The following is a 27147-nucleotide window of genomic DNA, read 5'->3' on the forward strand; positions in this document are numbered from 1 at the left end:
TAATGCATTAAGTTATTTATTTTCAGTCTGCAACATGGACTGGAGATTAGGCTTTGAGTTTAAATAGTATGAAATGATAGCTATAGTATGGAAAATAATTGGATACAAAATGTGTGCCATTCAGAAAAGAAATGAATTTTACATGCTTTGCAAGTTAATTGCATTGTTTAAAATAAAAAAGTCAGTTAGGTGTAATTAAAATGTTGAGAAACAATTATTGAATCAAAATAGTAAGAAAATAGCCAAAGCAAAATTTCAGAAAGTTCACTTTCTTACTAATATAAGAAAACTGTGTATGTATTTTCTACCATAATAATCTTTCACTTCAGCTGTGAGTTAAGGAAGGTTTATCTTCAATCTCAGAGGACAGTGAATCTGTGGAATTCTTTAACAATTCAGCCACAGCCCTCTGTGTTTAATATATTCAAGATAAGACAGATTTCTAATCAGTAAGGGAGTCAAGCATTACAGGAAAAGGCAGGAAAGTGGAAGTGAGGATTTCAGACCAGCCAGGATCTCACTGAAAGGTAGGGTAGACTCAATGGACTGAATAGTCTACTCTGCTGGTATGCTTTCTGCTATTGTGGATGAGGCACTCGGATCCATAAACACATTCATGTGTGCATCCTAAAGCCAGTAAATAAAGATCACCTTTAACATAATTCCAGCTTGAACAGATTTTCACATTAAATATGGTCAGCCGCTGCACTAACATGTTAGACATTTTGCTGCCGCGTAGATTGCTTTTCAGCATGTGACTATGAGTAGTGCTGAGCTTGGCTGACTGCTGGGAGAAGCTGGGCAAAGGAAAATTTCATTTCAAACCTGCTTCATCCTGCAACGAGTGGCCAAGCCTCTACTCAGCATGTCCTCAAACAGTTTGGAGATTGGAGAGTTGTGTATATAGCCCTACTGCTTTGTTGCTTTTACTACTGTTTTTCCAATATGAGGTACCAGACCATCATTTAAACTTGATCTTTAGGACAAAGTTTTGAAGATGAGAAAGTTTAACAAGGAGGTGTGATTGTTGTTTGCTGTATCATAAACCTACCACCCTTTTAACTATTCTGGAAACTTAACCTACAAATAATCTTGAGACACTGGAGACAGTTGAGAGGGAATTGCCTGAGAATCATCTACATTGACACTGGACCCCATGAAGTCTCATGGCACGAAGTCAACATCTGCAAGGAAACCTCCTGCTGATTACCCACACCATCCTCCCTCAGCTGATGAATCAGTGCTTCCTCCATGTTGAACAACACTTACAGGAAGCACTGAAAGGCATGGTGAGAGTGCAGAAAGTACTCTGGGTGGGGGATTTCAAAGGTGACCACCAAGAATGGCAGAGCAGTAGTACTACGGATTGAACTGGTTGAGCTTTAAAAGACATAGCTGCTAAATTGGGTCTGCAACTGATGGCGACGGAGCCAACAAGAGAGAAAAACATAGTTGACTTCATCCTGCCTGTCACAGATGCATCTGTTCATGACAGTATCGGTAAGAATGGCCACCGCACAATCCTTGTGGAGCCGAAGTCCTGCCTTCACATTAAGGATATACTCAATCGTGTTCTGAAGCGCTACCACCATGTTAAATGTCACAGACTTTGAACAGATCAGGCAACTTAAGACTGGGATGCATGAGGCACTGTGGACCATCAACAGCAGCAGAATTGCACTCCAGCACAATCTATAACCTCATGACCCAGCATATCCCCCACTCAACCACTACCATTAAGCCAGGGGATCAACCCTGGTTCAATGGAGAGTACAGGAGGGCATGCCAAGAGCAGCACCAAGCATTCCTGAAGATAATGTGGCAATGCTTCCAAACAGGACCACTTGTATGTCAAACAGCCTGTAGCAGCAAATGGTGGAGGGAATTCAGCAATTCTGCACTCAAAGGATCGGACCTAAGCCCTGCAGTCCTGCCACAGTCAGTCATGAATGATGGTGGACAATTAATTCACTCAAAGGAGGAGGAGGTTCCACAAGTACCTGCATCCTCAACGATGGAAGAGTCCAGTTCATCAGTGCAAAATATAAGGATGAAGCATTCGCAACAATCTCCAGCCAGAACTGCCAAGTGGATGGTTCGTCTTGGCCTCCTCCAATGGGCCCTGCCAACTGGAATCACTCCATGCGGTATTAGGAAATGGTTGGAGTCACTGGATATTGCAAAGAATGTGTGCCTTGACAACAGTTGGCAATAGTCCTGAAGGCTTGTGCTTAAGAATTTATGGCATTCATAGTTAAGTTATTCCAGTACAGTTACAACACTGGCATTTAAGCCAACAATGTGAAAAATTACTCAGGGTGTCCTGTATGCAAAAAGCAAGACAAATCCAATCCAGCCAATTACAGCTCCATCAGTCTGCTCTCAATCATCAGCAAAGTGATGGAAAATGTCATCAACAGTGCTATGAAGCAGCTCCTGCTCTGCAATAACCTGCTCAGTGATGCCCAGTTTGGGTTCCGCCAGGACCACTCAGCTTCTGACCTCATTACAGCCTTGGTTCAAATATGGACAAAAGTGCTAAATTCCAGAGGGGAGGTGAGAGTGACAACCCTTGCCATCAAAGCCACATTTGCTCAAGTGTAACATCCAGAAGCCTTAACAAAATTAAAGTCAGTGGGAACCAGAGGGAAATCCTCCAATGGATGGAATTATATCTGGTACATATGAAGATGGTCAAGTTCCAGGACATCTCTGCAGGTGTTCCTCACGTTAGTGTCCTTGGCCTAACCATCTTCAGCTGCTTCATCAATGGCCTTACCTACATCCTAATTCAGAAGTGGAGGTGTTTGTCAATAATTGCACAATGTTCAGCACCATTCGCAACTCCACAGATACTGATGTACTCCATGTCCAAGTGCAGCAAGACAGGACTAGCTGGACCAAAGGATCTGTTTCCATGCTGTATGACTTTATGACTCCAAGAAACACTGAGTCATTTGACCAGAAACAGCATTAACAGGAAGAAAGCTATGACCAAAGGGGGCCAGACAGAAAACAGAAGACAATGCAAGAAGCTGGAGGTGAAGATAATCAGTGCATAGACCCAGACACCAAATAGAAGAATACCGATACAGAATAAGGAACACAGAGAATTCTATTAAGAAGTGACCTGCTGTCAAGTTTTTCTATTTGATTATAAGAGAAAGACAGGATCTCATGTCAGTACTGTGGGAGCTCCTTAACATAGGTCCAAAACCTAGAAAGTTATGCTGATAGCCTGGAGATGCTGAAGAGCTGGGTATTTTCTCATAGGTGGTTGGTCAGTTGAAATGAATTCTAGAAAACTATACCATCAGGACAGTCAAGACCTGATGGAGATACAGTTAGTGGAAGTGTACCTTGCTAACCATACCCATGAAACTTAACAGGTGAAGATATTTTCTAATTAACCTATTCAGAAATATGATGACACCCAGCAGTTTTCAGGACTCGTGACCTGTTATGTGTCAACATAAAACAGCATATTGTGGAGCTATGTAGCTATGTTAATGTGGAGAGTGATGTGAATGCTTTTGGCTTAAGATGCATCATTGCTGCATTGATTTTACAAAGTGAAATGAACCTGTTTATTCACAGTAGTATTCGCTCATGTAATTTGTTGTAATTTGCATTGGTTCTGATTTCTATTAAAATAAAAGCAGCAAAAGTTGGAATGTTGTGGGCCATCTCTTCAATTTGTTTTTTGATTTATGACTTAACAATGCATTTACAACAATACCAATTGTCACTATCAGGATTTAATTGTTTTCACCATCTAGCTTTAAACCATTATTAATAAATTCTGTGCCTGTGCAATCATCAAATTTATTTGCTCCAACTTATTATGTATAAACTATAACACTTGCCACACAGGAATAATTGCACATGCCATCTTAGCACCTACTTCATTTATAAGCACAAGTTGTTTTGCATATAAAACCCTACTGATATTCATGTATAAACATAACTGGAAGCTTCCAATTAATTAAGGTTAGGTGACATAAAAATTCAAGTGTTTTTGACAAACAGCATCTCAAGCCTGCATTATCTGGTGTGCTTCTATTACTAATAATCAATTATAATGAATACTGTTCTTTCTTCAAAAGTGATTGTTTCACAAGCCTGAATTAACTGGGTTATGCTTATTTTTTTTTCCATCTCCTGTTCTACTGAATGGCAGGTATTGGAATTTGATGAACATTTCCCATAGCGCAGTCACCTCTCTCTAAAGGCCACCAGTGATAACACAATTCAAGAATGGACCTGCTGTGCCAGTACAGCCTTCTATTAACCAACGGCAGTGAGCGAATGATCACAAAGGTCTCCCCAAGGCAACAAAAGTGTACAGAGCATTTGCTGTGACTTTACTCCCGGACTGCAGTGATTCCCAGTCCTACTTGAAGCTAAGTCTGCAAGGGTTCAAACAAAATTCCTGCCAAATCATCTTCAAGGTTCCCTCTTCAGGTCTTCAAATGGCAAATGTCCCAGTGTATGGTGAAGAAAACATTCAAGGACACTCAAGTTACTTTGAATGACAGCAACAGCAAAATTAATGACTGAAAGAAGCTATTCAGATTGCCAACAACTTGTCCATTAACTTGTACCATGCTTCAAATGCTAGCACCTTAAAGATGACAGCAGTGGTGGGTAAGCTGTTGGAAGGGATTCTGAGGGACAAGATTTACAGGTATTTGGAAAAACAAGGACTGATTAGGGGCAGTCAATATGGCTTCGTGTGTGAGAAATCGTGTCTCACCAATATTATTGAGCTTTTGGAAGAAGTGACAAGGAAGATTAATGAAGGTAGAACATTGCACATTGTCTATATAGCAAGGCGTTCAACGTGGTTCCACATGGTAAACTGGATAGCATTATTATATCTTCTAGGAGAAAGTGAGGACTGCAGATGCTGGAGATCAGAGCTGAAAATGTGTTGCTGGAAAGGCGCAGCAGGTCAGACAGCATCTAAGGAGCAGGAGAATCGATGTTTCGGGCATGAGCCCTGAAGATTCCTGAAGAAGGGCTCATGCCCGAAACATCGATTCTCCTGCTCCTTGGATGCTGCCTGACCTGCTGCGCCTTTCCAGCAACACATTTTCAGCATTATTATATCACATGGAATCCAGGGAGACGTAGCCAGTTGGAAACAAATTTGGCTTGAAGATGGATTACAGCATGATGGTGGAGGGTTGATTTTCCGACTGGAGGCCTATGACTAGCGGTTTGCCGCAAGGATCAGTGCTAAGTCCACCACTTTTTATAACTTATATAAATGATTTAGATGTGAATATAGGAAGTATGGTTTGTAAGTTTTCAGATAACACCAAAATTGATGGTGTGGTGGACTGTGAAGAAGATTATCTCAGAATACAACAGGATCTTGAACAGACGGGCCAATGGGCCAAGGAATAACAAATGGACTTTAATTTAGATAAATGTGAGGTGTTGCATTTGGTAAGACAAATCAGGGCAGGGCTTATATACTTAATGGAGAATGTTGCCAAACAAAGAGATGTTGAGATATACATTCATAGTTCCTTGAAAGTGTAGTCGCAGGTAGACAGGGTCAGGAAGGAGGCGTTAACTGTCAAAGCTATTCTGAGCTTCCGAGTTAAGGCTTTCAAACCAACAATTTTGCAAACATTTTAATTAGTCTTTGTTAGTGCTAAATTATTACAGATTTTTCAAAAGGTAAGGCACTCACTGTCACGAACTGGACAAAATTCTTTCGATTCCACCCAGTTGGATTGATCTGTGCTTGTAGTACTTCTAACTCGTAGCCAGTAAAGATGGCTAGAAGATGTAAAAGTCCATGATAGGTCACATGACAGAGTCGAAATATTGATGCAATATTTCACTGGAACGAATCTATCAGCATTCCTGTTTTAAATAAAATACAACAAATTTACCCAACACATCAAAGTTAGTTGAGGGTTTCATGTGCTACATTAACCAAGGCAAATTTAGTGGTGTTTAGCAGAAAATGAAGCAATTTTATTTTAAAAAATGGAAAAGTTAAGTTACTTTAAAAGTACATAACAGTCAGAATTGCATGTGCCCTTAGAAATTCAGAACTCAAATGCAGAGTTAGAAATTGATGTTTGAGACATAGGCTTTTGTTCACTCATTCCCCTATGACTTCATTCATAGGGAGTCAAGTGCACTTGTCATCCACCAGTCAAATGGGATTGGACACATCTTTTTTTTAAAGATATTTTTATTAGAAATTTAATATTTTGACAGATTTACAAAAATAAACAGAACTTTCAAGCACAAACATTAATATAAAAATAGATCTTAAATATATAATCATCAAAATTCAAAGGAATGATACTAAAGAAGAAAGAAAAACAATGAAACTCAGTTAACTACTAATCTAATCCACAATTATCCAGAGTGTATAGTTGAGTCACTTACATCCTTCAAACAAGAGAAAATGTTCTCTAATACACTCGTAACAGTATAATAAAAAGGAAACTATTTCCAAACAATAAGAACAAAAAAAAAAAAACATGTTTGAATGGAGATCCTCCCCCTTGTTCTCAGGGGGCCTTACTTCCTTTCTAAAGGTCCACCATATCCTCTCCCAAACAGTGTCCCACCCTTAACCCGGGCGCTCCTTAATAGGATTTAGATATAATACCGAGCTAGAGTTGACAGTGAGCGCCCCACCCCCACCCCTCCCCACCCATACCTGAGTATATCTGATAGCATCAATGCCACGTACAAACACACATAACTATAAAATTACAACTCCAACAAATTACAGTTAAGTATAATAACATAAAATAGCAAGAGAAGACAACCCTGCTCCCAGAAGCAAAAGTAAAGTAGAGTAAAGTATCCATTTCTCCCCACGGAGTGTGGAAGAGGCAAGCCAACATAAATTGTCTCTTACGATTTATTTAAACGAGTCTAAAAGTTCCTTAGCCTCTTCTGGTGATCTAAAATTATACTCGGATCCTTCGTGGGTAAAGCATAACGTCGCTGGGTAGCGTAAGGTGTATTGAATATTTAAGTTCCTTAGACATTTCTTCACCTCATCAAACGCCTTCCTCCTTCGTACCAAAGCCGGGGAGAAGTCCTGAAATAACATAATCTTGGATCCTTCATGAATCATAGCTTTAGGATCCTTTCCAAGATTTCTGGAGGCATCCAGGAGTATCTGCCTCTCCCTATAACTCTGCAGCCGGAACAGGACCGGGCGTGGGCGCTGGTTTGGGCCAGATCCGCGTACTGCGACCCGGTAGGCCCACTCCACCCTTACCCGGTCAGTTTCAGCTCCCAGGTTTAAAAGCTGGGGCAGCCATCGCTCCAGAAATACTGCTAACTGTCCCTTCTCTTCTTGTTCAGGGAGGCCCAGAAGACGGATATTCTTTCTCCGATTTCTATTATCCAGGTCATCCATGTAGATTTCAAAGGCCCGGACTCTCTGCTCCAGAGCTCGCACCTGTTCTGCAGCTGTTTGTGCTGCAGCCTCAGAGGTCGTGGCCTTTAGCTCCGCCCCCTTCACTCGGCCCTGTAATTCCTCCAGAGCCTGGCTGTACTTTTGTAGCTTTTCTTCGAATGCATTCCATCTCTGTCTGGATTCTGCGATGAAATTGACGAGTGTCGTTTCCAGCCTGGCAATCATCTCTTCAAGGCCTGTTTTTACATCAGCTGCAGCCGGAGGAGGAGGAGAGGAGGGTGGGGGAGGGGTCTTTGTTTTCTGAGAGCTGCGAGATCCCTTTGGTTTACTCATTATCCACTTAATATTAAACTGCTTAAATATAATAGTAAACAGCTAATTAAGGTTAGAAAATTTTTTTGGGTGGTTTGGTAAGTGTGGTGGGGGTGAGTAACTCACTTTACCCAGGTTTTGGGAAGAGCTCTGTAAACTCAGACTTGCTGAGTCGCCGCCATCTTGGATCTCCCCGGATTGGACACATCTAATATTGACACATAGGTCAATGGAACCAGGGCATGTAATTGTTAACTAGTCCATATATACTAAATTGATCTTACACAAATCTATTTACACCATTGATTAGCAGAACATACAGACATTTGAAAGACAAAGAAGTTAATTGGTGCAAGAGAACTTCTCTGTCCAGGATAAGAAGCTGCGAGTTGCAAACTTGTGGTGCTGCACTATTCCGTTTGGTGAAAGAATGTAATCATGGTGCAGCAAGTTTACATGGAGAGTTCCATTATGGATGTGGCCATAGGAATTTGCAACAAATAAAGTGGACTTCAAATGCATGCAAGTCAGTAGTTAGTTATAATTTTGGACATGAAAATGAAAAACTAAAAAAGACAGAAAAAATAAAATAGTGATGTGAAAGCAAACTGTGACACATTCTTAAGAAAAAGAGCAACCATTCCTCTAATGCCTTTCACGACAGCAGGGTGTCCTAAACCAATTTACAGTCAATGATGCCACAGACATCTTGGCCCATGCTTGTGAAACACGTTGCCATTCTCTAGCTCTGTGAGGGTAAGAGCAATTCGCAGACATTTTAAAAGCATGAGTTGCCTTTATATAGCACCTTTAATGAGAAATAAAACAGCAGGAAGCTTTACAAATGGAAAGCCAAATTAGATTAAAACAATTGGTGAAAGTGATTTATTAAAAAATAGAAACATGAAAACTTTGTCACTGATGGTGCAATACTGACGAACAACAAAATCAGAGAATGTGGGGAAGATAGAAGGTTGGGGGAGATTTCATAGAAAGGTGAGCCATGGACAAAGATAACTAAGTGTTTTTGTCTGTAGACGTTTCCCCCAGATTCTCTGTTATAACTTTGAAAGAGTGTGTTGGAATCCCAATGGAATGCTTGTGAAAAGAGATTTTCAAATGTAAATTCTGCAGGCATAAAGCAACTCTCTCTGGCATGAAATCAGAAATCTCTGTTAAGTTGAGGAACAGGAAGCTGAGGGATTAACAAGGTGATGGTCAATACTTTCTCATGAACTGTTCATGCCGCCATTGAAGGTGGGAGAGTAAGTTGTTAGAAAAGCTTTTGGATTGTTCATATTATTTTTTTAAAAAGATACATAGAGTAGAAATAGGAGTAAGTCATGCAAAGCCTAAATAAATGCTGATTAGGCTGAAAAATTGTAGTTAATTATAGACAGTACACTTTAGGACAAACTGCAAGATGACAGAAGGATTTTATTTGACTAGTACTAGGGATGAGGAGCTGCAGTTAATTAAAGTTAATAGAAGTATTCAAAATTATGAAAACTGGGACTGCCATAATATTAAGGGCTTGGATTGAGAGGAAGTTGTTAAGTGTGCACAAGAAAGTTTTCTGATTCAGTATGTGGATCTATGTACTAGAGAAGATGCAAAACTTGATCTACTCTTGGGAAATGAGGCAAGGCAAGTGACTGAGGTATCAGTAGGATAGCATTTTGGGGCCAGCGACCATCATTCTATTTATTTAAAAATAGTGATAGGAAAGGATAGACCGGATCTAAAAATTGAAGTTTTAAATTGGAGGAAGGCCAATTTTGATGGTGTTAGGCAAAATCTTTCACAGATTGATTGGGGGTGGGTTCGCAAGTAAAGGGACAATTGGAAATGGGAAGCCTTCAAAAATGAGATAATGAGAGTCCAGAGACTACGTTCCTAATAGGATGAAAAGCAAGGCTGGAGGGTGGAGGAAATGCTGGATGACTAGCGAAATTGAGGTTTTGGTCAAAAATATAAAGGAAGCATATGACAGGTATACACAGCAGAAATTGAGTGATTCACTAGAACACTACAAAAACAGTAGGAGTATTCTTAAGGAGGAAATCAGGAGAGCAAAAAGGGGACATGAGATAACTCTGGCAAATAGGGTTAAGGAGAATCCAAAGGGATTCTACAAATACACTAAGGGCAAAAGATTAACTAAGAAGAGATTAGGGCCCCTAAAATATCATCAAGGCAGTCTATGTGTGGAATCGCAGGAGTTGGGGGAGATACTAAATGAGTGTTTTGCATCAGTGTTTACTGTGGAGAAGGACATGAAAGATAGAGAACATGGGGAAATAAATGGTGACATTTTGAAAAATATCCATATTACAGAGGAGATGGTGCTGAAAGTCTTAAACGCATAAATGTGGATAAATCCCTAGGACCTGATCTGGTGTACCCTAGAACTCTGTGGGAAGCTAGGGATGTGATTGCTGGGCACCTTGCTGAGATATTTGTATCATTGATTGTTACAGGTGAGGTGACTGAAGACTGCAGGTTGGCTAATGTGGCGCCACTATTTCATAAAAATGGTAAGGAAAAGACAGGAAACTATAGACCGGTGAGCCTGATATCGATGTTGGGTATGTTGTTGGAGGGAACCCTGAGTGACATGATTTATGTGTATTTGGAAAGACAAGGATTGATTATGGATAGTCAACATGGCTATGTGTGTAAGAAATCTCGTCTTAAGAACTTGACTGTGTTTTTTGAAGAAGTAACAAAGAGGATTGATGAGTGGTGGATATGATCTATATGAACTATATGAACTATATGAACTATATGAACTATCTATATGAACTATATGATCTATAAGGCATTCAACAAGCTTCCTCATGAAAGATTGATCAGCAAGGTAGATCAAACAAAATAGAGGAGGTAACTAACTATTCCAATACAGAACTGGCTCGAAGGTAGAAGACAGAAGGTGGTGGTGAAGGGTTGCTTTTCCGACTGGAGGCCTGTGACCAACAAGTGTACCACAAGGATTGGTGTTGGGCTCACTGCTTTTTGTTATTTATTATAAATGATTTGGAAATGATGATAACAGATATGTTTAGGAAGTTTGCAGATGACACCAAAATTGGAGGTGTAGTAGACAGCAAAAAAGGTTACCTCAGAGTATAAGAGGACCTTGATCAGATGGGCCAACGGGCTGAGGAGTGGAAGATGGAATTTAATTTAGATAAGTGTGAGGTGCTGCATTTTGGAAATGCAAATAAGAGCATGACTTGTACACTTAAATGGTAAGGTCCTAGGGGTGTTGCTGAACAAAGAAACCTAGGAGTGCACGTTCATAGTTCCTTGAAAGTGGAGTCACAGATTTAATGGATAATGAAGAAGGCATGACTTTATTGGTCAGTGTATTGTGTATATGAGTTGGGAGGTCATGTGCAGCTGTGCAGGACTTTGGTTAGGCCACTTTTGAAATACTGCATGCAATTCTGATCTCCCTGTGGTAGAAAGATGTTGCAAAACTTGAAAGGGTTCAGGAAAGATTTACAAGGATGTTGCCAAGGTTGGAGGGTTTGATGTATTGTGAGAGGCTGAATAGGCTGGGTCTGTTTTCCCTGAAACATTGGAGGCTGAGGGGTGACTTTCTAGAAGTTTATAAAATCATGAGGGGCACATATAGGGTAAATAGACAAGGTCTTTTTCCCAGGGTGGGGGAGTCCAGAACTAGAGGGGATGCGTTTAAGGTGAGAGGGGAAAGATTTCAAAGGGACCTAAGTGACAACATTTTCACACAGTGTGTGTATGGAATGAGCTGCCAAAGGAAGGGGTGCAGGCTGGTATGATAACATTTAAAAGGCATCTGGCCTTTAACTTAGGATAGCTGGTCAGCATGGGTGAGTTGGGCCGATGGGTCTTTTTCTATAAATCTATAGGTTTAAAGTAATTGCCAATGGGTCCAGGACATTTTTTTTGTTGTTGCACAGAGATTTGTTGTCATTAAGATATAGGTAATCATATAATGATGTATTTTGATTCTATTTTAAATTACTGTAAATACTCAAAAGATTTGTCAAGATTTCATGAAGACTACTGCTGTCATGCATATTAGCAGGTTAAATACAACCAATCTATTAAAGCATTGGATAATTTGTAAAAGTTACTATTACACAAAGTAGGAGCTCATTGAATTTGAGGAGTTTGAATTATCAATTTGTGCTCCTGATTCATTTTGCTTCCAACTCTTCTCAAGAATATACAGCTATCATTCCACTGTTGTATTTAGCTTGAAATGACTTCAAATGACTTGAAATCAACATGGCTTTTAGCATAGGTTCTACTGGCGGCACTTAGTAAAGCAAAGCAACTACACCTTCGTTCATTCCCTTCACCACTGGTTCATCATGCCCACAGTACTTGCCATCTCCAATGTACACTGCAGCAATGTCCCCAACCTTCTTTGACAGCAACTCCCAAACACATGACCTCTGCCAAACAGATGGCAAAGGGATCAGGGACATGGAAATATTAAGTCACACACAATCCCACTTTCAGAAATATGCAGTCCATTGCTCATTTGTGCATCATAATCTTAGAAATCATTCCCTAATAGCAAAACAGATGTGCCTTCCTCAGAAAAACTGCAGGAATACAAAGAAGCTCAAAATTATCTGTTCCCGGGCAACTAAAACAGGAATGGAGGAGAAAGTGAGGTCTTCAGACACTGGAGATCAGAGCTGAAAATGTGTTGCTGGAAAAGCGCAGCAGGTCAGGCAGCAACCAAGGAGCAGAAGAGTCGACGTTTCGGGCATAAGCCCTTCTTCAGGAATCATTCCTGAAGAAGGGCTTATGCCCGAAACGTCGAATCTCCTGCTCCTTGGATGCTGCCTGACCTGCTGCGCTTTTCCAGCAACACATTTTCAGCAACTAAAACAGGAATACCTGCTTATGTGGCAGCAACACCACATACAGAGACTGAATTGAGAAACCACAATATATTCACCGTGGAAATATTTCAGAAATCCAACGCTAACACACAGATACTTACCATAGCATACTAGTTTCGACAGTGTACTGTGTACCTGGGGGTGAACCCGTTCCTGGTTTCCATGTTACAATGTGCTTTAAGTTTACAGAGGTTAATTTTACATTCTGTGGTGCAGGTAGTTGACCTAAAACTAAAGAACAAATATACATTTAGCCTTCTTATACAGAAAGGGAAATGCAGATTCTCACTGACCACAAATTTTACCACACTTGCACCTTGGCAGACTGGACTCACTGGTCAAACAGAAGCATTTCAGCAAAAATGCTGTTAAACATGAGAGAGTGCAGAAAAGATTACTGGGATTGGAGGTTCTGAGAGGCTACAGGGAGAGGCTGAATAGGCTGGGGCTTTTTGCCCCTGAACCCATCAGAGGCTGAGGGGTGGCCTTACAGAGCTTTATTAAAATGATGAGGAACATGCACAGGAAAAGCACAGCAGGTCAGACAGGAGAGTCAACATTTCAGGCACAAGCACTTCATCAGGAATTTTGATGGATAGGGTTAGGGGGCAAGGAGGCTGAGAGATAAATGGGAGGTGTGGGGGCTGAGGAGAAGGTAGCCAGGAAGGTGATTGGTAGATGAAGATGGGGGGGCGGGGTGATAGCAATAAGTCAGAGTAGAGGGTGGAGCAGATAGGTGGGAAGGAAGATGATGGACAGGTGGAACTGTTCAAGAGGGTGGTGCTGAGTTGGAGGGTCAGATCTGGGATAAAGTGAGGGTAGGGGTGGTGAGGAAACTGGTGAAATCGACATTGATTGTGTGTGGTTGGAGGATCCCAAGGCGGATGATGGATAGGGTGAATAGCCAAGGTCCTTTTCCCAGGGTAGGGAAGAACAATACTAGAGAGCATAGGTTTAAGGTGAGCAGAGAAAGACTTAAAAGGGATCTGAGGGGCAACTTTTTCATGTGAGGTAGATGTGTGTATGGAATGAACTGCAAGAGAAAGGGGTGGAGGCTGGTATGATCACAATATTTAAAAGGCATCTGGATGAGTACATGAATAGGAGGGCTTCAGAGGGATATAGGCCAAATACTAACAAATGAGACTAGAATAGTTTAGGATATCTGGTCAGTGTGGACGAGTTGGACTGAAGAGTCTGTTTCCATGCTGAATAGCTCTATGACTCCATTAGCATTCCAGCTGCAAAAGGTCTCTTGAATCACCAGAGGCACAGATTAAAACAGGAAATTCAGTGTTTTCAATCTTAACAAATTATAAAAGACACTTTAGAAAGTGTACAATACAGAACCTTCAATAGGTAGAATAAAGAATATTTAATGAATAGTGAGAAAAAGACAGTGGTTTGAATCATCTGGGAATAGTATACACATGTACTGATAGCACCTAGTTCTATCTCATCTTAAGCCTATGCCTTTTAGTTTTGGACTCCCCCACCCTGGAGACAGGACCTTGTCTATTTACCTTACCCTTGCTCCTCATGATTTTATGAACCTAAGATCACCCTCAGCTTCTGAAGCTCCGGGGAAAATAGCCCCAGTCTATTTAACTTGTCCCTATAGCTCAAACCCTCCAACTTGGCAACACCCTTTAAACCTTTTCTGAAACCTTTCAAACCAACATCCTTCCTATAGCAGAATGGTCTTATATGGAAATCAGGAAGTTGTTTTCTGAACTTCATTACAATAACATCATACCGAGAAGCTCAACATGAAAACTCAAGAATGGAACTAAATTATGATACTTCTCTACAACATGCTCATTAAACACCAAAAAAACAGAGGCCTTATGCATTCAAGCGTTAATGAATTTTCTCCAGCATGATTTTGCCAAAGAACCTCTCCGGCAGTGAAAATAAATTCTACTCACATGGATTGGAATTGTTCAGATCTTAATTATTGTTGGAGAATTTAATAAAATTTAAACCTAAATAAAAAACACTTCGTACATTTTCCTTCTTTCAATCTCATATCGCACTCACCTAAACAAACTTTCTTTCCCTCATTTTATTTTACCTTTGATATATGATTTTTCCATTGAATTAAATCATCGAAGTCACATTTCCTGAACTCTGCATAACTCTGTCAAGATTTCTTCAACGTTTTGGTTAAAGAGACACACCAGATCTCCCAGCGCAGTTCTGTTTTGGTTCCAGATAATTTGAGTTTCCAGTGCAAAAGCCCACGTGTAAAAGCAATGAAAGGCTAGTAGCATTGTTAATTTTGGGCTGACAGCAAAATTCAAGTGAATATCAACTACTGAAGGCGTATCTCTTTAAACAAAGTGACTTTGTTTCTATAATTGTGAAAAGGTTGCACAACAGGATGGGTCTGATTTAAACTTATTCAACTATTGCATGTTTGCTTTAGTTTAATAATGATAGTATGACTGTAACTAATAAAAGAACTTACCGTGCAAAAGAAGATGCAAGAACATTACAGTCCATACTGCAGACTTAGCCATGCTTGCATCCACCCATGTAGCCAAAAGTGTCTCATTGACATTTTGAAGCATTTTTGCTGGACAGCATTATATATCCTGCAGAATTAATACAACACATTACTGCAGGGTTCTTTCCTCAGAGCCTTGCATCAGCTTGCAGTTAGATACGCAAAGTCTTTAATGCAAGAAACATTTCACAGTCGTGTTATCAAACAAAATATGGCACTGTGTTTCATAAGGTATTATTAGAGCAGATGACGAAACAGTTGGTCAGAGTTTTTTTTAAGGAGCATATTAAAGGAGGAGAGGGGCAGAGAAAAGGGAAGTTTGGAGCTTACAGCATAGGCATGAGATCAATGGCCAAGCAAACAAATTTGGCAATGTGGCAATGGCCAAGTTTGGCACAGCACAGTATAATCCAGAGAGTTAAACAGGAATTGCAGTTCTGCACTTCAGCAGTTCTGGAAACATCTGCAGAAAGAAAACAGGGTAACCTTTCACGTCTGATAAGACTCTTCTTCACTCTGAAGAAGTCATATCAAACTCGAAAGTTAACCCTGTTTCTGTTTCCAAAGATATTGCCAGACCTGTTGAGCTTCTTGAGGACTTTATTTCAGATTTCCAGTATCTGCAGTATTTTTGGTTTTATAATTCATAGAGTTGTAAGGCTGGAGGACATCAGAGAGATAGGGAGCTATTGAGTGATCTGAAAACAAGGATCAGCATCTTAAAATTAAAATGCTACCATACTATAAGTTAATGTTGATTAGAGAGTAAGGATAGGTGGATAGTATTTGATGTGAGTTAGCATATAGGCACTAAATGCTAAAATTACCTCACGATCACAATGGATGAAAGACAGGAGTCCATTCATGACAGGACTGGAATAGTCAAGTCTAAAGACAACGAAGTCATGCAAGAAACAAGTTTTATGAGACTGCCAGAACCAGTTAGTTGGTGGAGATGCCTACATATTTGCAGGAGAGGCCATACATTCCATTTCTGCTGGCAGGAAATCCCATCCCATTAAGTCAGCAGCAGAAATGGAGTGAGGTGGGGAACATGGAGATTTGCTAAAGAAGCCCAATAACAGGTTCCTTAAATGTCCTTTTCCCCAAGATTTGGCATTGGCTCAGGAATTCTTCCAAGCTGACACACATCTCCCATGCCTTCTCCGGAAAGCACTGCTGGGACTCCCTCTTTCAAAGGAATTTAGTGTGTAGGAGCTGGCATCAGGCAGGAGGTGCCTGGTGAGGGAGCCCACCCATTCAGCACAACTCACTCCTCTCCCCACGCATCCTCCCTTCCCTTTTCCTGGCAACTCCCAATCTTTCCCACTCGACTCCCTCCAGGAAAGGATCTCAGAATGATCTGTGGGGAAGGCCTCACTGTAATAATGGCAGCACCCCATTTCTGGTGGTGCAGTTACTACTGGAAAGGTGCAGGACTCTGATGCACCAGGAGCTCTTGGTGTGCAGGATCTCTGATGCTGTAGTCCTAAACCCTGAGGAATATCCAAAGATGACCACTTTACTGTCTTGAGAGGCACTTAATTCATTCAGAGAATCCCACCAGAATGGTGTGGGTCTCTAGCTTGTTCTCCAACTAGTGGGTGGAATTGGTTTTGGAGGGATAGTGAACTTTTATCTAATTTTAAACATCAGAAATATTCAGAACTTGAAGATTGCTGAAAAGTAACTCACTTTGTCACAGCTTTTCACCTTGAAAATTCACAAGAAACACAACATAAAGGGAAGAGAGCATTATCCTATCTGACAGGAGAGTGCTCAGCGATTGACAAGAGTCAACCTATCAGGTTTAAAATTTAAACAAAGCTTCGCACTTAACTGTCCATCATCAGACCAGTGAATTCCTTACAACATTCCCACCAATCAAAGTCTACTTGATATCCAATCACCACTCTTGTACAACATGAATGTGATTTTCTCTTTATGCTGGTATTTCTTGTGAACTGTCATGATGAGTGCAAAATGTAAAGCTTAAACATGTTGTGGGTTTTTCTCAGGAATATTGAAAAACCATGTCTGGATTGCCATAAAGAGTGAGTTGATTCTGTGGTGCGTGAAGTGGAACTTTGATTTGTTTGTTGTGAAATGTTTGCAATCTGCTTTGAAAGATATTTTGTTTGCTGACATGTTCACAGCTAAATTGTCATTACCAGTGGAAACTGGGGAGATGACCCAGAAAATTTGCATTCGACAAGTTAATGCTCATAACATCCTGAGATTAAAATAGATAAACTAGTGGTCAGCTGCAGCTCACTTCAAAATATTTATCTCCTGGTTACTGTTGGTGCAAGCCACAATTTTGTGCATCTGAGTGACTGTTGTCCCTCACTGTTTTTGTATCTAATACTAAAAGATCAAACTTCTTTGACAGGGTCAAATAAGCAACATAAAGTGGGTGACAGTGGCAAATGATTGTTTAGGTTTTCCTTTTGCTTTCTCTATATTCGCTATCTTAACCAGGGTATTATCTTGGGCATTATGATCTTGTAAAATGTGTAATTTATTATGGCTAATGCAAAAAAATTACTTTTTTGTTTAAAATGTAAAATTTCAAAAAATGCCAGAATTCCACAAAGAACAGCAAGCGTTATCAAATCAAGTTTCCACTTCACACATCACAGGATCAACCCACTGTTTGTGGTAGTCCCAACATGATTTTTCAGTATTCCTGAGAAAAACCCACAACATTTTAAAGCTTTATGTTTTGCACTTACAATGACAGTTCACAAGAAATACCAGCATAAAGAGAAAATCACATTCATGTTGTATAAGAGCAGAGTGCTAATTGGATATCAAGTAGACTTTGATTGGTAGGAATGTTGTAAGGAATTTGCTGGTCTGATGATGGATAGTTAAGTGCGAAGCTTTGTTTAAATTTTAAACCTGGTAGGTTGACTCTTGTCAACTGCTGAGCACTCCCTTGTAACATTGGATAATGTTCTCTTCCTTTTATGTTTCATAGTTTATTCCCCTTCCTAAGACAAATTTCATAATTTCAGCATTGTCATCTCCTTTCAATCACTTCCAAATCAAACACTTCTACACACTGTGCTGCTTTTTATTTGTTCTTGCCCTGAAATAAATGGAATAAAATGTTGGATAAATTAACTATGTAGATTTTGAAACATAAACATTTGTTCATTGGTTCTCAAAAACTCATGTCTTACTGCCTAGCTGTTTCAATGTCAGATTTTGCAGTTGTGTTTTATTAAATTGTTGGTTAACAATCAGTAGAATCTTTATTATTTGGCAATTCTGTAACTGTCCCCACTGTTTCTGTTGTTGTGTGTCATGGTTCTTTACTCCTCTGTGGGCATCAGAAATTCTTGTTTTCAGTAAATAAGCCAATAATTGTCTAAGTATAATGTGTAAAAGACTGGAAATTTCAGGGCTGATAACATTACAGTCCCTGGTGGGTCCTTGTTAATCTCTCTCTCCCCACATATCTTCCTTTTCCACTTGGTTTTACCTACCCATTTTGCTCTCCCTAATTCTCTCAGTTATTTTTCCCAGTCAATCACACAGTTGGTGTTGAGCCAAGTTCCAAAGGACATCTATTTTGAAAATAATAACTGAGATTCCGCGAAGTGGGAACCTGATTAATATACTTATAACCAATTGCAATTTTAAAACAAGAAATGTCAGTCAAAAAATGTTTTTGTTTCTGAATTCTAAGTGTTCACCTGTTCAATATCATGAGTGAAATGTCCACATGTATGACCACAAGGCACTTTTTTTTACTTCTAAAATGTATCTAAATTTTAAAAGGTTGACAAATTTAAAATTTGATATTCTTACGTTTCATCGATTCAAACCACACAGAAGCACTCATTTGGCCCATCAGACTTGTGCACATTCTTTGGAACAGCTCCCCAGTCAGTCCCATCACGCCAACTCTTTCTCTGATGCCCTGCAATTGTCTCTTTTTTGCCTCCAGTAGTAACTAATTTCCTTTTGGACGTTCCTATTTCATCTGCTTTCACCAGCATTCCCAGTCAATGATTCCAAGTCATGACAGCTCACTTTTTAAATTCCCTCTCCTCAAGAGTTGGATTATTATGGCAATTACCTTAAAGAGAGACTTCTGATTACTGAACTTCCAGTGACTCTAAACATTTTTGTTTATTCACTCCATCAAATTCTTTGACAATTTTAAATGTTCCCATTAAATCATCCCTCCATCTTCTCAATGAATAATGTTGTAGATATCACAAATTCAGGTGAAGAATGAACAAAACTACATTCAATTAGCAAAATATAGATTGTACTGTTGTCTACCTGTGTCACAGTGCCTAATGGCATTTTTCTTAAGTAAAACTCTTGAAATACAGATATTTTCAGAGAGCTCCTATTATTTTAATTTCTTTCATTAACAACGTGACCTCCAAACTAATGTTCCAATGAAGCATAACACAAGCTTGAGGACCAACACCACATTCCTACTTTGACACTTTACAGCCTCTCAGACTCAATACCAAATTCCATAACTTCGAGCATTACTGCATGATGCCTGCCCTCCTCTTTCTTACATTCTCCACCTCCTTTTTTTGATTGTGTCTTGTTTACTTTGTTCTCAGTAGAAGGGACCCATTCCCTCCCTTTCACACCTTCAATTACATCCACTTTACATCACACTTTCTCCATCACCACTACTACCAAACCTTTGTCTTTTGCACTGGATGTCTACACAGTCTGTTCCTTTTGCCTTCCTCTCTGCCTCTGTCAAAAGTATTAAAAATAATTCCCAATCCCTTTCAGTTTTGGTCTCAAAATGCTAATTCTGTTTCTCTCATGACAGATGTTACCAAACCCGCTTACCGTCAGGTAACAGGTATCTACAAAGACATTTGACACAAGTTTAAAGTAAATGGAAAAATAAGCTGAAACTATTTATTAATTTGATAAAAGAAACTTATATTCACGGGGTGAGGGCTTCTCTGGCTAGGCCATTGTTTAATGCCCATCCCTAATTGCCCAGAGGCTAGTTAAGAGTCAACTACATTGCTGTGGGTCTGGAGTAACATGTAGGTCCGACCAGGTAAGGATGGCAGTTTCCTTCCCTAAAGGACATTAGTGAACCAGATGAATTTTCCAACAATCGAACTGGAACATTTATTTCAAATGCATGCATGTAACACAACTGAATAGATGCCATAATGTCTAATCAAGGAATATCATCATTGGCAATCATTCTGTGTTCAAAACTCCCAGTTGACTTTGTTCTGAGATGGAAAAATTTCAGTTCAAACTTATTGTATAGTCAGGCCTGATTTTATAAATTCAGAAATTTGGCACCGGCTAAGCAAAATACCATACAATTAAAATCTATCAACTATACAGTCCATAAAACATCATAGAATTCAATGATAGAACTTAGTGATTTAGTCATGCAAAACGTGAACATCCCTTGCCGCCACCCTCTGAAAGAATGCAGATTTTGTTGACACTTTTTAAATTGCACTTAACAGGACAATTTGCAAGAATACCAACAAAGAAGAAAACCAGCATTTATTTGACATGTGAGAAGAGTGCCGATTGGCTTGCAAGTGGACTTAGGTAATAATGCTTGACAATTCCTCTGCCTCTGCCATTTCTGCTCCCAGGAGGACCAGTTCCACCACAGAACACACCAGATGGCCTCCTTCTTTAAAGACCGCAATTTCCCTTCCCACGTGGTTGAAGATGCCCTCCAACACATCTCAGCCACGTCCCGCACCTCCACCCTCAAACCCCACCCCTCCAATTGCAACAAGGACTGAACCCCCCCAGTACTCCCCTTCTATCCTACCAACCTCCGCAAAAAATGCATCATCCACCGACATTTCCGCCACCACCAGGGATATATTTCCCTCTCCACACCTATCCACTTTCCACAAAGACTGTTCCCTCCGTGACTACCTGATCAGGTCCACGCCCCCCCAACAAACCACCCTCCCATCCTGGCACCCTCCCCAGCCACCGCAAGAATTGCAAAACCTGTGCCCACACCTCCACCCCACCTCCATGCAAGGCCCCAAAGGAGCCTTCCACATTCATCAAAGTTTCACCTGCACATCCACCAATGTCATTTATTGTACCCGTTGCTCCCGATGCAGTCTCCTTTGCACTGGGGAGACTGGACGCCTTCTCCCAGAGCGCTTTAGGGAACATCTCCGGGACACCAACACCAATCAACCCACCGCCCTGTGGCCGAACATTTCAACTTCCCCTCCCACTCTGCCGAGGATATGGAGGTCCTGGGCCTCCTCCACCACCACTCCCTCACAAACCGATGCCTGGAGGAAGAACGCCTCATCTTCCGCCCCGGAACACTTCAACCCCAGAAAATCAATGTGGACTTCACCAGTTTCCTCATTTCCCCTCCCCCCACCTTACCCCAGTTCCAGCCTGCCAGCTCAGCACCATCCTCATGACCTGTCCTACCTGCCAATCGTCCTTCCCACCTATCCACCTCACCCTCTTCTGCAACCTATCACCTTCATCCCCACCTCCATCCACCTATTTTACTCTTAGCCACCTTCTCCCCAGCCCCATTCCTCTTCCAGTTATCTCTCCACTCTGAAGGCTCCCTGCCTCATTCCTGATGAAGGGCTTTTGCCCGGAACATCGATTTTCCTGCCACTCGGATGCTGCCTGACCTGCTGTGCTTTTCCAGCACCACTCTAATAATGTTTGACAGTTAACGGTCAGAATTTGTTTACATTTTAAATCAGGCAGGTTGACTCTGTTTGGAGAGGGTGTTGTCCTGTAAAATGAACCAATGAATTCCTATCAAATATATTGTTGATTTGAAACAAGCACAGTGCATGCACATGTTCTTTCGGTCTGCAAAGAACAGGGCACATTATTACATGTGGTTTGCAGTATAATTAATTGCACCATACAGTGAACATCCTGGCAATCCTGAATTGGGTGCTAGTGTATTTTTTTAAATACCCAGGATTATCCAGCAAGAATTGTCCAATTACAGAATCATACCTGATGTTGGACCTGTGTTGCGAACTTTGCCAGTAACTTGCTGCCGTGAACTAATAAATTGATATGCTGCTTGATTGATCCGCCAGTCTTTGGGACATATTGTTCAAATACCAAGCGTACTTCAGCAATCTACCATTACTCATTGGTGGGATAGGTGTCATGTGTTTTTGGCAAAAGTGAGGACTGCAGATGCTGGAAACCAGAGTTTAGATCAGAGTGGTGCTGGGAAAGCACAGCAGGTCAGGCAGCATCTGAGGAGCAGGAAAATCGACGTTTCGGGCAAAAGCCTTTCATCAGGAATACAGGCAGGAAGCCTCCAGGGTGGAGAGATAAATAGGGGGTGAAGGGGGGTTGGTGGGCTGGGGAGAAGGTAGTAAAGAGTACAATAGGTGAATGGGGGTGGGGATGGAGGTGATAGGTCAGAGAGGAGGGTAGGGGAAGGGAGCAAAGAGTACATAATGTCTTTTTGGCTTGATAGCAAACACCACTTGTGCTGCTACTGAACAGTAACAGTATGAAACAGATAACTTCACCAGTTGCTCAACATTCCAGGATAGTCTGAAGCAGGCTGGGTACTTTTTAGAATCAAGAGTGACCACCTTAGTGCATTTCATGAATTTGAGAGATTTACAGTGTGAGATGATCTGATCAAGATAGCCATTATCCAATAGGGTGGCTTTGCAGTGCCTTGCTTCAGCATCAAACTTCTGTGGTGAACAAATAGTTTGGGCTTTCTTTCTGAGGTTACCAGTAAGCAATGTTCCCCCTACATTGTATGGTGCTCATACACGCAGCTTCTCTGAGGGTCCTAGCATAATTTTGGTGTGCCAGTGCTCAGACCCCAATGTGTAGGTATTTCTAATCAACCTGTTCAGGGATGTTATTACACATCTCTGGAGCAAATGGAGCTTGAACCCAGGCTTCCTGGTCCTAACATATGCACTGACCATTGAATCAATGAACAAATAGAGTTATATGAATGATTTTATTGTTACTTGTGGTTTTCTCCTTTATTGATATTCTTGCGAATTGTCCTAAGAAGTGCAAAATGAAAAGTCCTGATAAAAGAACTTACAGTTAAATGATCTTTTCCTCAGGCTGTGGCAGCAGGAAAATAAGATAAAGCTGCTTATTCGATGGACCAAAGGGTTTTTTCTGTGTTGTAGACCTCTATGACTATATGACTAGATACTCTGTTTCCATGGTGTTAGTTACGTGATAAGTGCCAGACAGTTCTTGTTCAAAAAGAAAGACTCAACTTTTATGACTACCTGAGAGATCTTTCCTGCTTGGTTTAATGTTTCAGTTGAAAGATGATAACTCTAATCAGTGTAACATGCCCTCATACTGCACTAGAATGTTACCTAGATCATGTGCTCACATTTTAGGTATGTGCTTTTGAACTTATAACATCCTAGCTCAAAGAAGAGAGTGCTAGCAGTTAGTCAAGTTTCACAACTTTGAAATAGCTTTCAAAGCTGTTGTTCCTCTTTCTCTAAGTCAATTGTTGATTTCCTACTTCAACTTAACTCCACATCAGTGCTATAATTTCTAATTAGTAAGGCAAGTTGGCCGATCTATAAAAATGTCTGAGTAAATTGGTGGAGGCCAGAGAAGGCATATTTTTCTTACTTACTTCCTCCCTCTCAGATGTCACAATAGCAACATTACCCTCCAGTAATGTTTAAATGTAAAACTAATCCATTGAAACAGCCATTAAACAAGTTGGCTGTAATGAAAGTACACAAGCATCATGTCCGTTTTGAGTCCACACAAAAATACATTTCGTCTGCTTAAATTAGTGGTGTTAGCATTTTAATAGTGATAGCCTGGATATTCTGAAGTGTTCTGATTCAGAGATTTCTTTCAACAAAAGGAATCCTAGACCTAATTAATTCATAATAAATAGAATTAACCAGTGTGTGAAACATTCAAATGACAGGAGTATTACACATTAACTATTCAACGATTTGGGACAAGCTGAAATTGTGAAAGGTGTTGTATAAATGTGTGCTTGTGTCAATGTAAGGCTAATGACATAGGATGGAACAGCACAGTCATGCAGCTCCTCAAGCCCATTTTTGTGTTTTGGGAAATCTGTGTCAAAGACTGAAATAGCTCATAAAGTATGCGACATGGTTGTATTAATACTGCATTCTTTCTTCTATCCTGCTTAAAATTACTCTGACTCACTAATGCTGTCACTAAATACCACCTGGAAATGCAACTACAAAGGGGTACAGACTGTCTCTCCTGGGTCTATAACTTGTTCTCGCTGACTAGGGTCAAGAAAATAATAGGCCCTTGTATGCCTGCCATTAATCATATGAAATAGTACCCAATGAGAAGTGATTATTAAATTCTACTACCTTGATCCCTTGATGCAGAGATTGATGCATTCAGAAGGAAAGCAGCTCCTACCTTTGGCCAACTCAGGAAGTGCACATAGAATAAAAAGAATGCCAAGCTAGCCTGTATAAGCAAGCCAATGCTTTATAAGGTTCGCAACAGGTCTCTGTGAGGCTCTGAAGCATGGGTGAATTAAAGCTACCAGGAAAACAGGATCAACCATTTCCTCTGAGTGCCATGGACCCAGGTTCAATTCCATCCTCAGGTGACTGTCTATGTGGAGTTTGCACATTCGCCCTGTGTCTGCATATTTCCAGTTTCCTCCCACAATCCAAAGATGTGCAGGTTAGGTGAATTGGCCATGCTAAATTGCCCATAGTGTTCAGGGGTGTGAAAGTTAGGTGCATAGTCAGGGGTATATGTAGAGGAATGGGTTTGGATGGGATACTCTTCGGAGGGTCAATGTTGGGCTGAGGGGCCTGTTTCCACACTAGGGATTCTAAGAATTATGGTGTTTTCTGGCAAGACAAAGTGCTCTCGAGGACAGACCTTCCATGAGTGTTGCCACAAATGAATTAGAGGATGTTCTGATGCACAGAAACAGCTCAGTTGCAAATATGAGGACTTGTGTATGAAGATGTCGCCAGAGTCAGGTGACCATGTGGCACACCCAAAGCTCCACTTTAAGGATACTTGTCAGTGTGACTTGTGGGCCCTAAACGTTGATTATTGAAATGTGGGAGTGGTAAGCTGTCAAAAGAAGCAAACAGCAAGCCCATCTGTGGGCTGGCGTGTTCCACCAAGGTGACCACCCTCAACAACAGGTTCATGGACAGTTTTTGTGTTAGTGCCTACCTCTTGAGCACGGGCATTGGGAGCCAGAGCAAAGGCTCACCATATGAGAACTCCTCACTACAAGGGATTGTCTATCATCTGGCATGGCTGGACAGATACCAATGGCACTGAATAGTACCACGCTTTCAAAACAACTTTGATGGTGGTTCGGGAGCGGAGTGCTCTGCTACACCTAGTGACAACTAACTTTTTCTAAAGTGACAATTCTAACTCTAAACCGATTCTAGTGTCACGCTGAACGAAAAACACCTGAAAAGATTCACAGAGTGTTACCTACGGTGGCGAGCTTCACTGTTCAATCCAAACATTCCAAAAGTTGGAATCTGCTGGTTCTCGGTTCACCGGAACCTCAAGGAGCGGCAACGGCCAGGTCTTTGAAGCAATTCTGAAGTAAGAGAATTTGCTGGCGATTCCATGTGGGGATAGAAGAAGTCCGAAACACAATCTCTGCTGATGGATTACTGCAAACAAGACATGGCAGACATGCAGAGAAAAGTTAACGCCATGACAACAGCTTATCCCTGATAAAGTTCTTTCTGCAAATGAAAATTCCTGAGTTGTCCGATAACCTGAGCTAAGCAAAATAGATAGCAATAAAGTGGAAATTTCACTCTAAGGAATGAATTATTTTACTCAAATAAGCAACTTTGACTTTCGACAATAAAATTTAACTTAAATAAGGAGGTCTGTCCAAACAGAGCAAAAACAGCTTTTCTCAAATGTTTTATATTTTGCATAATATTGAACAATGTGGATTCCGAAATAAATTTTGATGGCAGAGTCACGCGGAATTGTGTGATCGCGTTGCAAAGGTTGGAAAAGGGATAGTTATTAGAACGAGAAAGAAGAACGTGTTTTTAAAATCCCTTTTTAATTTTGTCTTCTCAAAATTAATTGTGTTAAATTCTTCTAACACGGTTCACTAGTTGCCTTGTTTATTGTATTTTTTTTTACGGCTGGTCTTCGTCATACCAGCTCGGTTACAGATAGAAAGTCGGAGACAGTGAGGTCTGCAGACGCTGGAGATCAGAATCGACCTTGTGTTGCTGGAAAAGCACAGCAGGTCAAGCAGCATCTGAAGAGCAAGAGGACCGATATTTCGGGCCGGAGCCCTTCATCAGGAATGAGAGGATAGACAGTGTCAGCTTTCCCAAGGGTCAGATTGAGATACCTCTCCATTAACGTGAGAGTGTGCCTCCTCCCTCCTTGTCCACTTACCTTCAAAGCCGACTTGTCCATTACCGGCCGATCACCTTCTTTCCCCCAGTCGATGTCTTCGCCAGCTCCTCCTTGAAGTTTCGGTGCCTTGGTATCATCCTTGTCCATTTCCGAGAAGCCGACTCCGCCTTAGCGTGTGTTACTAGTCTCTATGCCTGCCCCAGCTACCAATCAGAAGCTTTGATTCAATTCCAAGCTACCTGGAGGTGGCACCTTAGTTTTGCAGCTGTAGAGAACACCCACTTAACGCTGTAAGTATCAGTGTCAAAGCCCTGGCTTGGGGCGGGGCAAGTTTTATAACTAAAATCTATCTTTCCATTAACGCATCATCTCCTACCATCACTAGCTTAAAACCACTCAATAGACCATTCTACATATAGAGAGGCTAGCTAGCTACACGGAAGACGTGAAACAAAGAGAAGCGTGTCTTGGTCAAAATATTCCCAATCACTTCTGAAGTTTGTTGTTATTCCTGAAAAAAATGCAAATGTTACTTCTGCGTGACTACGTCCCCGAGCCAAATTCAATGTTGGATTGAAGTTCGGGCAATATCAAAGGATGACATGTGATCTGTTTTTCTAGTCAACCTGTTC

At 40.9% G+C, this 27147-nt stretch overlaps 1 protein-coding gene across 2 annotated transcripts in view; it reads right to left on the reverse strand.

The window, feature by feature from the left end:
- Nucleotides 1–26648, reverse strand: part of LOC132820218 (uncharacterized) — a 45135-nt gene extending 18487 nt beyond the window's left edge. The window contains exons 1-5 of one of the 2 annotated variants that reach the window (XM_060832207.1): nucleotides 26555–26648; nucleotides 25614–25797; nucleotides 15095–15221; nucleotides 12726–12855; nucleotides 5705–5880 (exon numbers count right to left, since the gene is read on the reverse strand). In XM_060832207.1, the coding sequence (XP_060688190.1) occupies nucleotides 5705–5880; nucleotides 12726–12855; nucleotides 15095–15197 (409 nt within the window). In that variant the 5' untranslated portion in view covers nucleotides 15198–15221; nucleotides 25614–25797; nucleotides 26555–26648. Of the gene's footprint in view, nucleotides 1–5704; nucleotides 5881–12725; nucleotides 12856–15094; nucleotides 15222–25609; nucleotides 25798–26554 lie in introns of both variants that reach the window. The other variant, XM_060832208.1, reaches the window with a different exon arrangement.
- Between the last annotated feature and the right edge of the window lie 499 nt (nucleotides 26649–27147).

The sequence above is a fragment of the Hemiscyllium ocellatum genome, chromosome 11 (assembly GCF_020745735.1).
Source record: "Hemiscyllium ocellatum isolate sHemOce1 chromosome 11, sHemOce1.pat.X.cur, whole genome shotgun sequence".
NCBI classification, from domain to species: Eukaryota; Metazoa; Chordata; class Chondrichthyes; order Orectolobiformes; family Hemiscylliidae; genus Hemiscyllium; species Hemiscyllium ocellatum.